At 36.6% G+C, this 16,221-nt stretch overlaps 2 protein-coding genes across 3 annotated transcripts in view; both read right to left on the bottom strand.

Moving 5' to 3' along the window:
* The window catches only part of LRRC69 (leucine rich repeat containing 69), a gene marked incomplete at its 5' end in the record, with an annotated part of 78,377 nt that overhangs the window by 5,342 nt on the left and 56,814 nt on the right, over positions 1-16,221 (bottom strand). Inside the window, one exon of the mRNA XM_019453189.2 lies at positions 4,868-5,047. Coding sequence (XP_019308734.1) covers positions 4,868-5,047 — 180 coding nt within the window. The remainder of the gene's footprint in view (positions 1-4,867; positions 5,048-16,221) is intronic.
* The window catches only part of SLC26A7 (solute carrier family 26 member 7), a 166,354-nt gene that overhangs the window by 149,526 nt on the left and 607 nt on the right, over positions 1-16,221 (bottom strand). Inside the window, exon 1 of one of the 2 annotated variants that reach the window (XM_053896517.1) lies at positions 4,868-4,979. The exons of the other annotated variant lie outside the window; for it this stretch is intronic. The gene's annotated coding sequence lies outside the window, so the exon portion shown is untranslated. Of the gene's footprint in view, positions 1-4,867; positions 4,980-16,221 lie in introns of those variants that run through there. 2 annotated transcript variants of the gene reach the window in all.

The raw sequence follows: 16,221 nt of genomic DNA, 5'->3' as shown, positions 1-16,221 counted from the left end.
CTTCAACTTCCAATTAATCCTGTACAATACTGCCAAATGATTCCTTCTAAAATACATCTTTCTTTATATCCTTGGTTTGTCCCCACATATTCAGTAGGACTCCATTTCTCAAATGGGATCAAATTCAAACTCCTTATTCTATCCTTTGACAGCTTCATAGAATTTGACCTCATTTTTTAAATAATGTCTCCTCTTCCCATTTCCATCTATGAACCAATTTAATTGATTCACTGCCCTATGAACAAGATTCATTCTCCTCCATATCATTCTCTTCTCCTAAAATATCCCCTGTGCTTCTTTCTCCATGTATCTGAATTCCACCTGTATCAAGGTCTTGTGAAGTCCCAGAATCTTTCTGGCATTTCCCAGGCCAGACAACCTACAATTATCTCACCTTCCACTTTGAAGCACTAAATCTCTTACCACTCATTTTAGTTTTTATTGCCAGTGTCTTCTGCATCTCTAGAGTTTAAACTCTTAGATTTTAAGCCTTTTGGGACCAACCAGCCCCCCCCCCCACCTATTGGCACTGTACTTAGCACCCAGAGTTTCCCTTTTAAAGCAGGACCTCAAATATGTACGGAGCCACCAAAAACAATTTGAAAATTTAAGATGAACATTCAGAATGACAACTCCTCCACATCAACAGTGATAAAAGCCAGCAATGAGCACTACTCTAAAGTTAATGGCACCATTTAAAAAGTATAGCCATACATTTGAATTTGCCCAGGACAGTCCCGATTTCCTGCTGGTTTTCCAGTTCATGGATAATGTTCACTTCTACTCTCAAAAGCATCTTGGCTTAATTAATAGATTATATGGCTGTTCCACCCACAGGGCACTTTGAACTACAGTAAGGCAGAAACCAGAAAGAAAATCCTGCTCATGTTGCAGCCACCCATCCAGCTAAGCAGCATTCTCTCCTCTCCAGAGCGACCCTGCTCTCAAGCACCACCTCTGTGTAACCAATGTCCTTTGAATTTCACGTGGGAGGTTCAAACATTTTGGTGACACATAGCTTCAGAAAAATGTACTGAAGTTGAATGCAATTTGAGATTCTTTAGAAGAAAAAAATAATCATAGAGATTGAAGACAACTGTAACTCTACCCAGCAGTTTAAGAACAAAAGGGAGGTCAGGATTCAATCTCAGGATTCAAGCCCCACTTCTCCAAGCTGGGTGTGGAGCCTGCTTAAAGATTCTCTCTCCCTCTCCCTGCCCCCCACCCTCTCTCAGAAGAAGGAGAAGGAGAAGGAGAAGGAGAAGGAGAAGGAGAAGGAGAAGGAGAAGGAGAAGGAGAAGGAGAAGGAGAAGGAGAAGGAGAACAACAACAACAACGAGAGTTTTCTAAAGAAAAAGAGAATTCAATGAGTTCCCCTAGAAGTAATCAAGATACAGTGTGTGAGTTAATTTATACTATAATTGTTTTGTTATTTTCTGAATAAAATAATAAGGATCATTCACACCACTTCAATTTTTCTGAACAATAAATACATATTACTTTCACGACTGTTTAGAATTAGAAATGTGATGCCTTCTGATCCTCTTAGTGCCTAATGTACATTAAATTGACTAACCACTGCATAAATGTTTTAAAACCTACATTCATTTTCACAGTTGGCTGGTTGAAATGATCAGTTTCATAAATGAATGTCAGTGGTATCTAAACAGTAATAACTTTTTACTGCAAAGTAAGATTTTTCTCTATAAGTAATGAATAAAATTATTAAATGTAATCTTATATTATGTTTCATTACTGGCAGCTTGTCATAAAAAAGGAATTAAGGTTGCAAATTTTCATTTATTTTCATAAAGTAGATCAGCATTTTCATTCATTTGTAGTGAAACTTACTCAATCTAATCTCTTTTGAGGGTAGTTTTAATTACATTACATCATTCTACACAGGGTTGAGAGTTCATGTTCCAAACTGTTCCCTCCCTAAACTCTTCAACTTTAAAGGTATCTGGGGAAATGTTAAGTTCAACTAATGTAACTATACAAAATGAAAACTATCAAATGCATATCTTGGGCTCAGGATCACTCTCAAGTGTTTGGAATGGATTTTATAACACCATTTAGGTTACTTCTAAGTCACTATGGCCCAAGTTGGTAGTAACTAAAAAGGATTAATTTCAAAGATTTATATCATTAGCAGTTAATACTTAAATATCAATTACACTGAAATTATTGATAATTCTATCACTACTAAGGACTCACTGAACTCAGATGGCAACAGCTATAACATTTGAAAAAAGACAAAAGCATCTGGATGAATTATGGTAAAGGTTAATAATATTCGATATCGAGCAAACTCAACTATTTTCCTCACCTCACTACTTCATAAGGTAAGTACCACATCATTTCACATTCACCTAAATAAAAGCAATTACAATTTGATATTTGGTTGTTTCTAGTTGTTTTATGTCAAGAATAAAGACCCATTTGTCATCACGTGTCACCCTCCTTCAACTGTGCCTTCAGATGGCAAATTCCATCAGAGACAGAACATTCTGTAAGGCACAATAGAGCGACCAGACGTTGGCATTATCAAATGGGCTCTCCCGTCATGATGAAGTATTTACTCTAAAGGTCAGCATTCTCTAAGTTTAGCTCCTTAAAAGATAATTAAGATATTAAAATTTTTTAATACAAAAGGAGGCTTCTAGGCAAACTAGTTTTTGTATAATCTCTTTCTGCTTAACTGGGAAAAGCAGCACAAAATCCTAAAAATATATGAAAGCAACTGTTTGCCAACATGGTTAATCTGATTATCATCCCCATGTATTTTGTGCATGTTTTCACTCCAGAAACAGGGAACTAAACAAACCCATGAAAATACCATGTTTCAGTTGCTAAGTACCTGGTAATGTATATTCCAATCTAAATTTTATTTTTTTGTTTTTTGTTTTTGGTTTTGTTTTTGTTTTTGAGAGCGAGAGAGAGTATGAGAGAGGGGCAGAGACAGAGGGGGACAGAGGATCTAAAGCAGGCTCCTTGCTGACAGCAGAGATCCCAATGAGGGGCTTGAACTCACAAACCATGAGATCATGACCTAAGCCAAAGCCAGATGCTTAACCAACTAAGCCACCCAGCACCCCTCCCCAATCTAAATTTTCTGTATCCAATTTTTAAATATCTTTAATATTTTGGCATAATTTATAAATTCCTACTATACACTTATTCTAATTCCATGCTACATACTTTTTCACTATCACATACTTACTAAATGTTACTTTTTTAATTTTTTCAATTATTTTAATAAAGTTAGGATCAGTGGTTGTTACAATGCAAAGCAATTTTCCTTTTCAATTTCTTTCTTCTCACAAGTTTCTGACACTCCCAGGTTTTTTTTTTCTCCTTCCAAGATTTTATTTAAATTCAAGTTAGTTGACATATAGTATAGTATTGGTTTCAGGAGAAGAATTTAGTGATTGATCACTTACATATAACACCCGGTGTGCTTATCACAACAGTTGCCCTCCTTAACACCCATCACCCATCTAGTCCATCCTCCCACCCACCACCCCTCCAGCAACCTTCAGTTTGTTCTCTATAGTCTCTTATGGTTTGCCTCCCTCTCTGTTTTTATCTTATTTTTCACTTCCTTCCTCTATGTTCATCTGTTTTGTTTCTTAAATTCCACATAAGAGTGAAATCATATGGTGTATCTTTCTCTGACTTATTTTGCTTAGCATAACCATTGCAAATGGTTCAAGATTTCATTCTTTTTGATGGCTGAGTAATATTCCATCATGTATATATACCACACCTTCTTTATCCATTCATCAGTCAATGGGGATTTGGGCTCTTTCCAAACAATTGGCTATTGTTGATAGTGCTGCTATAAACATTGGGGTACATGTGTCCTTCAACTCAGTATTCTTGTATCCTCTGGATAAATACCTAGCAGTGTAATTGCTGGGATATAGGGTCGTTCTATTTTTAACTTTTTTAAGGAATCTCCATACTGTTTTCCAGAGTGGCTGCACCAGTTTGCATTCCCACCAATGGTGTTAAGAGGGATCCCCTTTACTCTGCATCCTTGCCAACATCTGTTGTTGCCTGAGTTGTTACTTTTAGCCATTCTGACAGGTGTGAGATGGTATCTCATTGTGGTTTTATTTACATGTCCCTGATGATGACTGATGTTGAGCATCTTTTCATGTATCTGTTAGCCATTTTTATGTCTTCTTTGAAGAAATGTCTGTTCATGTCTTCTGCCCATTTCTTAACTGGATTATATAGTTTTTTTGGGTATTGAGTTTGGTAAGTTCTTTATAGATTTTGGATACTAGCCCTTTATCTGATAGGTCATTTGCAAATATCTTCTCCCATTCCAAAGGTTGCCTTTAGTTCTTCTGATTGTTTCCTTCACAGAAGCTTTTTATCTTGATGAAGTCCCAATAGTTTATTTTTGCTTTTGTTTCCCTTGCCTCAGGGAGATGTGCCTAGTAAGAAACTGCTATGGCCAAGATCAAAGAGGGTGCTGCCTATGTTCTCCTCCAGGATTTTGATGATTTCCTATCTCACATGTAGGTCCTTCATCCATTTTGAACTCATTGTTGTGTATGCTGTAAGAAAGTGGTCCAGTTTCTTTCTTCTATATGTCGCTGTCCAGTTTTCCCCACCATCTGTTGTTTCCCAACACCACTTTGCAATTTATAAATGTAGCAAATCCACATGCTTTATGCCTTAAACTTACATAATGTTATGTGTCAATCATATCTCAACAAAGCTCAATAAAAACCATTATACTATCATACAAGTCAATTCTTAGATAAAAATCTAGTTAGTATTGGCTCACTTAGAGAAGGACAAAGAAAAAGAGGAGATATTATGCTCCACTCACACAAAAAGCACTATTTACCTTTGATGGAGGAACAAATTCAACACATTCCAGCCATATTGTTAAAAAGTACTTTCCACATATTGCACATTTTCTTCTCTGAGACATTATGTTCTTGACCAGTGGGTGCCATGTTATAGCTTGCATTACAAAAGGATTCTTTTCTGAGAGCTCATTCATTATAAATCTTGATGTTATTTCCTAGATTAAAAAAAATTATATTAATTATATTAATTTATATTTTTGGCTTATTCTTCACAATTTCTGTTAAATTAGTTTTCCATAATCTATATAATGAATTTTATTGCCAATGATGGGCATTATAAATTAGTTTTCAATAATATAAGAAAAGAGGGGTGCCTAGGTGGCTCAGTCGGTTAAACGTCCGACTTTGGCTCAGGTCATGATCTCATGGCTTGTGGGTTCAAGCCCTGCATCAGGCTCTGGGCTGACAGCTCAGAGCCTGGAGCCTGCTTCAGATTCTGTGTCTCTCTTTCACTCTGCCCCTCCCTCACTCATGCCCTGTCTCTCTCTCTCTCTCTCTCTGTCTCTGTCTCTCTCTCTCTCTCTCAGGAATAAAAATAAATAAATAAATAAATAAATAAATAAATAAGAAAAGGAAGTTACTTCCATCTTAATATTTCTATGTCTCTTACATAGAGGAATCCAAATTATTAAAAATTTACATAATTGGGGTGCCTGTGGCTCAGTCAGTTAAGCATCCAACTCTTGGTTTTGGTTCAGGTCGTGATCTTACAGTTTGTAAGACAGAGCCCTGTGTCAGGCTATGCACTGACAGCATGGAGCCTGCTTGGAATTCTCTCTCCCTCTCTCTCTGCTCCTCCCCAACTCACACCTGCTCTCTTTCTCTCTCTCAAAATAAAAACAATAATAATTTTTTTAAAGATAAATCCAAGATTAAAAAAATTACATTATTAAAGTTTAGGTTCAAATTTTATACCTCTCATTACAAGCAGCAAGGACTGTGCAAATATTCATACTGGACTCAATAACTGAGTCTGTCATATTTACTAATGTCTAAATCCTTAGAACTTAAACTGTGACTCAAGGACCAGAATCTGCATCATCTGGAAACCTATTAGAAATTCAGACTTCCAGCTACATTCCAGACCTACTGGATCAGAATCTGCAATTTAACAAGTTTCTCCAGGTAATCAGTATGCCTGTTCAACTTTAAGACGCACTGGTCTAAGCTACCTACTTCAGTGAGTACCTGAATAGTCATATTAGCAAAGAGCACTGATTTCTATTACTCAAATGTCTGAATTCAATCTGTATTAAACCTATCCACACAGCCATGTCCAGAAACTTAACTTTTGGTAGTAATTATAATATTAAATAACAAAAGGGTGGCTAGAAAATATAAGCTGGCTTTTGCCATGCCCATCAACAACGTCGTCATTTTACAGTAAAATACTATATAATACATAAAATCAAATCTTCACTGAGCAAGCAAATAAAACAAATATTTGATTTACTCTGCTAACTGAGCCTCTTGTGCTGGTAGCATGGAAGCCCTGTATAAATGTTCCACAAACATTGCATGAATTTTAATAATTTATGGAACTGTTTTTTTCTGGCCAAAGTGAAAGATTTCCCACTGGTGTTAAAATGGTCCACAACAGGCTCTAACAGGAATCTTTGGAAATACATACATACATATGTACATACATAATCTTCACTCATGTGCCCAATTAAAATCTTAAAAAATAACAACAAAATCCTATAAGTTGCTGTCTCCCTGTTCCTTATTACTCTGTCCATTCCACCTAACAAGCATCTGAGAAACTGAGAAAGCTGCCTTTATGCACGGTCTCCCTAACTTCAGCAGAATAACCTCCTACTCATTTTAGCTCTTTTTCCTGAATGGTGACATAAAAAGATTATCCTTTCTGAAAGAATTACTCTTTCACACTAATATTACCAGGACTTCTAAATTAGATGTCTATTATCACCTTTTCTTTAACTACTTACACCCAGCATAGTGTGTGATTCAGAGTGAAATAATGATTTTAGAGGTTAAGTTTTTAGCTACCAGAACTCAAAGGCTAGGTCTCACTATAAAGCAGAAAACTAATAAATGAGGATTCACTCCCCAAAACAGCAGATGGTAGAAAAATTTGTTGGAATACATGGGACCTATAAAAAGGTCACAATTCATACAGTTCACTTTTTCCACTTATGATTTCTGGAACCAAACATGTTTGTTGCACTTGATATGTCTCTTGATAACTCTTATATTACCCATTAATTATATTATTCTCCTACTTGCTGCCAATACGTTACTTTGGAAGAATAACATATACCACTGAAATATAAAGTTATTACTTGGAACTGCTAGTATATATAAAGTAAGATACTATCGGCATGACCAACAGTATTTTTTAGGACATCTCTTAAAAATAAAGGTCTCTCTATTAAAAATAAATAAATAAATAAATAAATAAATAAATAAATAAATAAATAAATAAAAATAAAGGTCTCTCTCCCAACTTGTGCACTCTCTGTCTCTAAAAATTAAAAAAAAAAAAAATAGAGGTGCCTGGGTAGCTCAATTAGTTGGGTCTCCGACTCTTGATTTCGGCTCAGGTCATGATCTCACAGGTCGTGAGATTGAGCCCGGCATTGGGCTCTGCACTGACAGCACGGAACCTGCTTGGGACTCTCTCTCCTCTCCCTCTCTCTCTCTCTCTCTCAAAATAAATAAATAAGCTTAAAAATAAAATCCTAACCAAGGCATAGCCTAAATCAAAGCGCTACAATTCTTTGACAGATAAAGTACTTAAATCAGGGCACCTCAGGGGCACCTAGGTGGCTCAGTTTGGTTAAGCATCTGACTTGATTTCGTCTCAGGTCATGATCTCATGATTTGTGGAGACAGTGCCAAGTCTACTTGGGATTCCCTCTCCCTTCTGCTCTGTCCCTCCCCCACTCCCCAAAATAAATTAATTAATTAATTTAAAAAAATACAAACTGAATGGCTCAGTTGGTGGAGCATGTGACTCTTGATCTCAGGGATTATGAGTTCAAGCCCCACACTTGTTGTAGAGGTTACTAAAAAAATTAAAACTCTTAAAAAATATTTTTTAAAGTAGTTTAAATCAGTAACGTTACCCAAATATCCAGTAAAAAGGAATAAGTACAAATATGAAATGTATAATAAATTTGGCACATTTCTAAGAAAAAAATCTTAGAGATACTTTTAAAAATACCCAAATCATTAATATATTATAAGTAAAAATCATTTTTTCTACTAAGTACAATTGACCCTTTTAATTTTTTTTTTATTAACGTTTATTTATTTTTGAGACAGAGAGAGACAGAACATGAATTGGGGAGGGGCAGAGAGAGAGGGAGACACAGAATCGGAAGCAGGCTCCAGGCTCTGAGCCATCAGCCCAGAGCCCGACGCGGGGCTCAAACTCAGGGACCACGAGATTGTGACCTGAGCTGAAGTCCGACGCTCAACCGACTGAGCCACCCAGGCGCCCCCAATTGACCCTTTTAAACAACACGGGTTTGAATTGTGTGGATCTAGTCATATGTTGATTCCTTTCCTCTCCTTTCCGCTCCTCCCTTCTCCTCTCCCTCTCCTTCCTTCCTTCCTTCCTATTTATTTTAAATTCCAGTATAACATACAGTGTTCTATTACTTTCAGGTGTACAATATAGTAATTCAACAATTCTATCCATAACTCAGAGCTCACCACAATAAATGTACTCTTAATCTTCTTCCCGTATTTCACCCATCTCCACCTACCGCCCCTCTGGCAACCACCAGATTGTTCTCTATATTTACGAGTTTGGGTTTTTTTGTCTCATTTTTCTTTGTTAATTTTTTAAATTAAATTCCACATGAGTGAAATCATGCAGTATTTCTCTGACTGACCTACTTCACTTAGCATTATGCCCTCTAGATCCATCCATGTTGTTGCAAATGACAAGATTTCATTCCTTTTTAAGGCTGAGTAATATTCGACTGTGTGTGTAGATACGTGTGTGTGTGTGTGTGTGTGTGTGTGTGTGTGTGTATTTCACATCTTTTTATCATCTATCAATGGATCCATAATTTGGCTATTGTAAATAATACTGCAATAAATGTAGGGTGCATATATCTTTTTGTTTTAGTGTTTTTGTATTCTTTGGGTAAATATCCACTAGTAGAATTACTGGATCATAGGGTAATTCTATTTTTAATTTTTTGAGGAACCTCCATACTGTTTTCCAGAGTGGCTGCACCAGTTTGCATTCCCACCAACAGTGCACAGTTTTCCTTTTTCTCCACTTCCTCACCAACAGATGTTGCTTCAGGTGTTTTTGATTTTAGACATTCTGACAGGTGTGAGGTGGTATCTCATTGTGGTTATGATTTGCATTTCCCTGATGATGAGTGATGTCGAGCACATCATTTCATGTGTCTCTTGGCCTTCTGTGTATCTTCTTTGGGAAAATGTTTATTCATGTCTTCTGCCCATTTTTAATTGGATTATTTGTTGTTTCAGTGTTGAGTTATAGAAGTTCTTTACATTTTTTGGATATTAACCCCTTATCAGATATATTGTCTGCATATATCTCCTCTCATTCAGTACATTGTCTTTTTGTTTTGTTGATTGATTCCTTTGCTGTGCAGAAGCTTTGGATTTTGATGTAGTCCCAAGAGTTTATTTTTGCTTTTGTTTCCCTTGCCTTAGGAGAAATATCAAGAAAAATGCTGCTACAGCCAATGTCAGAGAAATTACTGCCTGTGCTCTCTTCTAGATTTTTATGGTTTCAGGTCTCACATTTAAGTCTTTAATCCATTTTCAGTTTATTTTTGTAAATGGTATAAGAATGTGACTCAGTTGCAATCTTTTGCATGTAACTATCCACTTTTCCCAATACCATTTGTCTTTTTCTCATGGCATATTCTTGCCTCTTTTGTTGTAGATTAGTTGACCATATAATTATGAGTTTATTACTGGACTCTGGGTTCTGTTCAATTGATCTATGTGTCTATTTTTGTGCCAGTACCATACTTTTTGATTACTATAGCTTTGTAGTGTATCTTGAGATCTGGGATTGAGATTCGTCCAGTTTTTTCTCCTTTTTTAAGATTGCTTTAGCTATTTGTGGTCTTTTATGGTTCCATACGAATTTTAAGATGTTCTAGTTCTGTGAAAAATGCTGTTGGTATTTCTATAGGGATTACATTTAATCTTTAGATTGCTTTGGGTAGTATGGCTATTTTAACAAGATTTATTCTCCCAGTCCATGACCATGGACTATCTTCCCATTTGTTTATGTCATCTTCAATTTTTTTCATTAATGTGCTATAGTTTTCAGAGTATAGGTCTTCACTTCTTTGGTTAAGTTTGCCCTACGTATTTTATTATTTTTGGTGCAATTATAAATAAAAGTGTTTATTTAATGAATTTCTATTTCTGCTGCTTTGTTATTAGTGTATAGAAATGCAACAGATTTCTGTATATTGATTTTGTATCCTGAGAATTTACTAAATTCATTTATCATTTATAGCAGCTTACTGGTGGTCTTTAGGGTTTTCTATATACAGTATCATGTCATCTGCAAATAGTGAAACTTTTACTTCTTCATTACCAATTCAGATGTCTTTTACTTCTTTTCTTGTCTGCTGGCTGCAGCTAGGACTTCTAGTACCACGTTGAATAAAAGAGGTGAGAGACGACATCCTTGTCTTGTTTCTGATCTTAGGGGGAAAGCTGTCAGTTTTTTCCCATTGAGTATGGTGTCTGTTATGAATTTTTCATATATGGCCTTTATTATGTTGAGGGATATTCCCTCTAAACCTACTTTGTTGAGATTTTTTTATCATGGATGGATATTGTACTTTGTCAAATGCTTTTTCTGCATCCATTGAAATAACTATATGGTTTTTATTCCTTATCTTGCTGACGTAATGTATCCTATTAATTGGTTTGCAAATATTGCACCACTCTTGCATTCTAGAAATAAATCCCACTTGATTGTGGTGAATGAATTTCTTAATGTATTTTTGGATTGTTTGCTAATATTTTGTTGAAGATTTTTGCATCTATGTTCATCAGAGATATTGCCCTGTAGCTCTCTTTTTTTTGTAGTTTCTTAATTTGGCTTTGGTATCAATGTAATGCTGGCCTTATAGAATGAATTTGGAAGCCTTCCTTCCTCTTCTATTTTTTTGTAATTGTTTGAGGAGACTAGATACTCTTCTTTAAATGCTTGGTAGAATTCACCTGTGAAGCCATTTGAACTTTTGTTTGTTGAGAGTTTTTTTGGTTTTTGTTTGTTTGTTTTTTGATTACTGATTCAATTGCATCACTGGTAATCAGTCTGTTCCAATTTTTTATTTCTTCCTGATTCAGCTTTAGGAGGTATGTTTCTAGGAATTTATTCATCTCCTTTGGGCTAATTTGTTGGCTATAATCTTTCACACTCTTCTCTTATAATACTTTGTATTTTTGTGCTGTTTGTTATTTCTTCTCTTTCATTTCTGATTTTGAGTTGTATCTCTCTGTCTCCCTCTCTCTCTCTCTCTCTCTCTCTCTCTCATCATGAATCTGGCTAAAGGTTTATCAATGTTGATCTTTTCAAAGAACTAGTTCTTGGTTTCATTGATCTGTTCTATGGGTATTTTTATTGTTGTTTGTTTATTTGGTTTTGGTTTTCTTAGTTTCTATTCCATTGTTTCTACTCTAATCTGTATTATTTCCTTCCTTCTACTGCTTGGGGCTTTGTTCTTTCTTTTCTTTTTTGTTTTGTTTTGTTTTTGTTTGTTCTTCTTTTTCTTCTTTAGGTTAGTTTGAGATTTGTCTTGCTTCTTCATATAGGCCTGTATTGCCATAAATTTTCCTCTTAGAACAGCTTTTTCTGCATCCCCCAAATTTTGGACCATTGTGTTTTCATTTTCATTTGTCTCCATGTATTTTTTTTATTTCCTCTTTGATTTCTTGGTTGATCCACTCATTGTTTAGTAGCACATTAACATCCATGCATTTGTGTTCTTTCTAGATTTTTTATTGTAGTTGATTTCTAGTTCCATAGCATTATGGTTGGAAAAGATGCATTATATGACTTCAATTTTTTTTTTTTAATTTTTTAAGACTTCTTTTATGGCCTCATGTGATCTATTCTGGAGAATGTTCTATGTGCACCTGAAAGGAACGTGTATTCTGCTGTTTAGGATGGGATGTTCTGAATTTTTCTATTAGATCCATCTGGGCCAATGTATCATTCAAAGCCTCTCTTTCCTTAAGAGGCTGGAATGATACAATGAATCCAATTGGAATGATCCAATGTATCATTCAAAGCCTCTGATTTTCTGTTTGGATGATCTGTCCATTGATAAAAGTGGGATGTTAAATTACCCCCCTATTATCGTATTACTACTGATTACTTCATGTTTGTTAATAGCTGCCTTATATATTTGGGCGCTCTTATATTGGGTGCATAAATATTTACAATTGTTATATCTTCTTTTTGCATTGCCCCTTTTATTATTATTATATAGTGTCCTTCTTTGTCACTTGTTACAACTTTTGTGTTAAAGTCTATATTGTTTGATATAAATATTGCTACCCTGGCTTTATTTTCGATTAGCATGATAAGTGTTCTTCCACACCTTCACTTTCAATCTGCATGTATCTTTAGGTCTAAAATGAGTCCCTGGTAGGCAGCATATAGAAAGGTCTTGCTTTCTAATCCATTCTGACACACTATGTCTTTTGATCAGAGTGTTTAGTCCATTTACATTCGAATTAATTGCTGGTAGGTATGTATTTATTGACATTTTGTTACTTGTTTTATGGTTGTTTGTGTAGTTCTTCTCTGTTCCTTTCTTCTCTTCCTCTATTGTCTCATGGTTTGCTGGCTTTCTTTAGTGATATATTTGAATTCCTTTACAGGGGCAACTGGATGGTTTAATCGATTAAGTGTCAAACTCTTGGTTTTGACTCAGGTCATGATCTCATTGTTCATGAATTTGAGCCCCACAGCCGGCTCTGTGATTATGGTGTGGAGCCTGCTTGGGATTCTCTCTCTCCCTGTCTCTCTCTGTCTGTCTGTCTCTCTCTCTCTCTCTCTGCCCCTCCCCCACTTGTGTGCACACACTCTCTCTCTCTCTCTCAAAATAAATAAATAAACATGAAAAAAATTAATTATTGGTAGGTATGTATTTATTGACATTTTGTTACTTGATTTATAGCTGTTTTTGTAGTTGTTCCCTGTCCCTTTCTTCTCTTGCTCTCTTCTCTCATGGTTTGCAGGCTTTCTTTAGTGTTAGATTCCTTTGTCTTTTAAATTTTTTGTGCATCTATTACTGGTTTTTTGTTTTGTCATTACCATTAGGTTTATATATAACATGTTGTGCATATAACAGTCTATATTAGGTTGATGGTCACTTAAGTTTGAACCCATTCTAAAAGCACTAAATATTAACTTCTCTCCCCTCCATGTCTTTTGTATATAGTGTCATACTTCACATTCTTTGATTTTATGAATCCTTTGATTTTTATAGATATATTTAATTTTGCTTTTATCCATCCTACCTTTCTTACTCTTGCTTATATTATAGTGTTTTCTTTCCACTCAAAATTCCTCTTTAACATTTCTTACAAGACTGGTTTAGTGGTGATGAATTCCTTTAACCTTTGTTTGCCTGGGAAACTCTTTAACTCTCCTATAGAGTATTCCTGATGGAAGGTTTGTTGTTGTTGTTTTCCCTTTCAGCACCTTGAATATAACATGCCACTCCCTTCCAGCCTACAAAGTTTCTGCTGAAAAATCAGCTCGTAGATTTATGGTGTTTCCCTTCTATGTAACTGATTTCTCTTCTCTTGCTGCTTTTAAAATTTTCTCTTTATCACTACTTTTTGTCATTTTAATTACAGTGCTCTCGGTGTGGACCTCCTGGGGTTGATTTTGTTGGGGGCTTTCTGTGCTGCCTAGATTCGGATCTAGTTTCCTTCCCCAGATTTGGGAAGTTTTCAGCTATTATTTCTGCAAATATATTTTCTGCCTCCTTTTCTCTCTCTTCTCCTCTGGTATCCTTATAATGTGAATGTTATTATGCTTGGTGGTGTTGCTGAGTCCCCTTAATGTATTCTCAATTTTTACTAATCTTTTTTTCTTTCTCCTGTTCAGCATGTTTACCTTCTATTACTCTGTCCTCCAGGTCAACTGATCCATGCTTCTGCTTCCTGTAATCTATTCTCTATTTCCTCTAGTGTATTTTTAATTTCATCTTTTGAATTCATCTCTAAATGGTTTTCATTTTCTTTGTCTTTGTTGAGGTTCTCACAGAGATCTTCCATTCTTTTCTCAGGCCCAGTGAGTATCTTTGTGACCATTAATTTAAATTATCTACCAGGCATATTACTCATCTCCATTTTGTTTAGCTCTCTTATGATTTGTCCTGGTCTTTCATTTTGGACATATTTCTCTGTCTTTTCATTTTGTCTCTTTGTATCTATGTGTTAGAAAGATCAACTATGTCTCCTGCTCTTGCAGGTAATGGCCTTATGAAGGAAATGTCCTGTGATGCCCTGTAGTGCAATGTCTCGTGTTCATCAGAATCTGGAGCTTTAAGGGTGTCTCCTATATATATTTTGTGCACCCTACTCTTGTGGCTGAGCTGCATTTGTCTTCAGTGGAATTGCCAACAATGGCTCACTTTCCCTATTGTTGGCAAGGTTTGGTCCCTGTTGTTAATGGACCAATCTGGGGCTGCCTTGGGCAGAGATGCAGTTGCACCAAACTGCAGGATACTCTCCCTGTGTTGTCCCCCACGAGGCTTTTGCTGCTGGAGCTGTAGTTCAACTGGTATGTGTGGTTATCTTCCACACTTCCTGGGACAGAAGTCACTTTGGAGTGGTGCTGGCCCCTACTGGGGCTGCTTGCACATTGCTACACTTGTGGCACACCTCTGGACTCCTGTGGAGGACAGGTTGGTGGGGGTGGGTCAAAAGGAGAATGCGAGGGTGGGGTGCACAGTGTTAGCAAGTTTTGTGTAGGTCCACTGTGTCAGGGGACCTGTAGTCACTTTGGAAAACTCCCGGGGAGACTGGGGCTAGAGGAGTGAGTCTGCAGAACTGCATGGGTATGGGGTACACTGTTAGCAAGCCAGGTAGTGTTCACACTGTACTGGTTCCTGCAGGTCTCCATGCATCTAGGCTAGGGGGTGGGGGAGGGAAATAGAGCTTGTCAGCTCTTTTGTTCTTAGAAAAGTCTCCTAAAGATCCCTGCCCCTGCTGCAGAGGCTCTGAGATAAGTAAACAAATAGCTTTCCCATACCCCTGGTGTTTTTCAAACCACAGCTTCTATGCCATATCATTGGGGCTGTTTGTTATACTGCAGTCTCTTTAAGGGCAAGGAACCAGTTTTCTACCACCCTTTGGTTCCCCCAGACCCAAGCTGCTGATTTTTAAAGTTCCAGGAGTTAAGCCCCACTGATTATAAAAACTCACAATGTTAAGTCCCTCTGCTTTTTAAGACCAATGATTTTTTTTCAATAAATACAACATAGTAGTATAAATGTATTTTCTCTTCTTTATGATTTTCTTAACCTTCACTTTTCTCTAGCTTACTTTATTGTAAGAATACAGTACATAATACATATATACATTAACTCCTATTTGTTATGTGTTAATATGTAAATCAACTCTTTATGTTACTGGTAAGACTTCCATCAACAGTAGACTATTAGTAGTTAAGTTTTGCAGGAATCAAAATTTATGCATGGATTTTTTGACTCCCTGGGGATTTGTGCTCCTAACCGCCATGTTGTTGAAGGGTCATCTGTGTGTGTGTGTGTGTGTGTGTGTGTGTGTGTGTGTGTGTGTGTGCGTGCATATGCACGCACATGCCTGCATAAAATTCTTGTGCTCCTGGGTCGTTATAGTTTTAGAAAAGGGGGAAGAAATACTGCTCTCTCACTCTGCATCTTCATGCTGGACACACAGCAACATTCTTGCCCTCAAGGGATCCCAGTGAGACTACTGCCACATTGGGTTGACTGCTCATTCTGTCCCGTCCACAAACCAGACCCTCCTCCAGAAAGGGACTAGCCCTGTTTCCCTTTCCCTCACCTTCCAGCAGACTCTTTCTAAGACAATGGAGCTTTCCAAGCATGGAGTCTGAAGCCCAGCTTTTAGGTTGGCATCATCATACTAACACATACTAGCTCTGTGAACATGGACAAGTTATTTAACTTACCCTGATCTCAGTTTATCAGTAAAAGGGGGGCAATAATGGCACTACTTTTTAAGGTTATTGGAGGACTAAATCATAAATTAGTTCATTCCTGTTAAATACTTAGAATCTGAGAAGTCCAAATTCATGACGGAGACTCATACTCAACTGTGG

The sequence above is a fragment of the Panthera pardus genome, unplaced genomic scaffold (assembly GCF_024362965.1).
Source record: "Panthera pardus isolate Hobbes unplaced genomic scaffold, ASM2436296v1 HiC_scaffold_7, whole genome shotgun sequence".
Taxonomy (NCBI): domain Eukaryota; kingdom Metazoa; phylum Chordata; class Mammalia; order Carnivora; family Felidae; genus Panthera; species Panthera pardus.
This window is presented reverse-complemented; position numbering and strand designations above follow the sequence as displayed.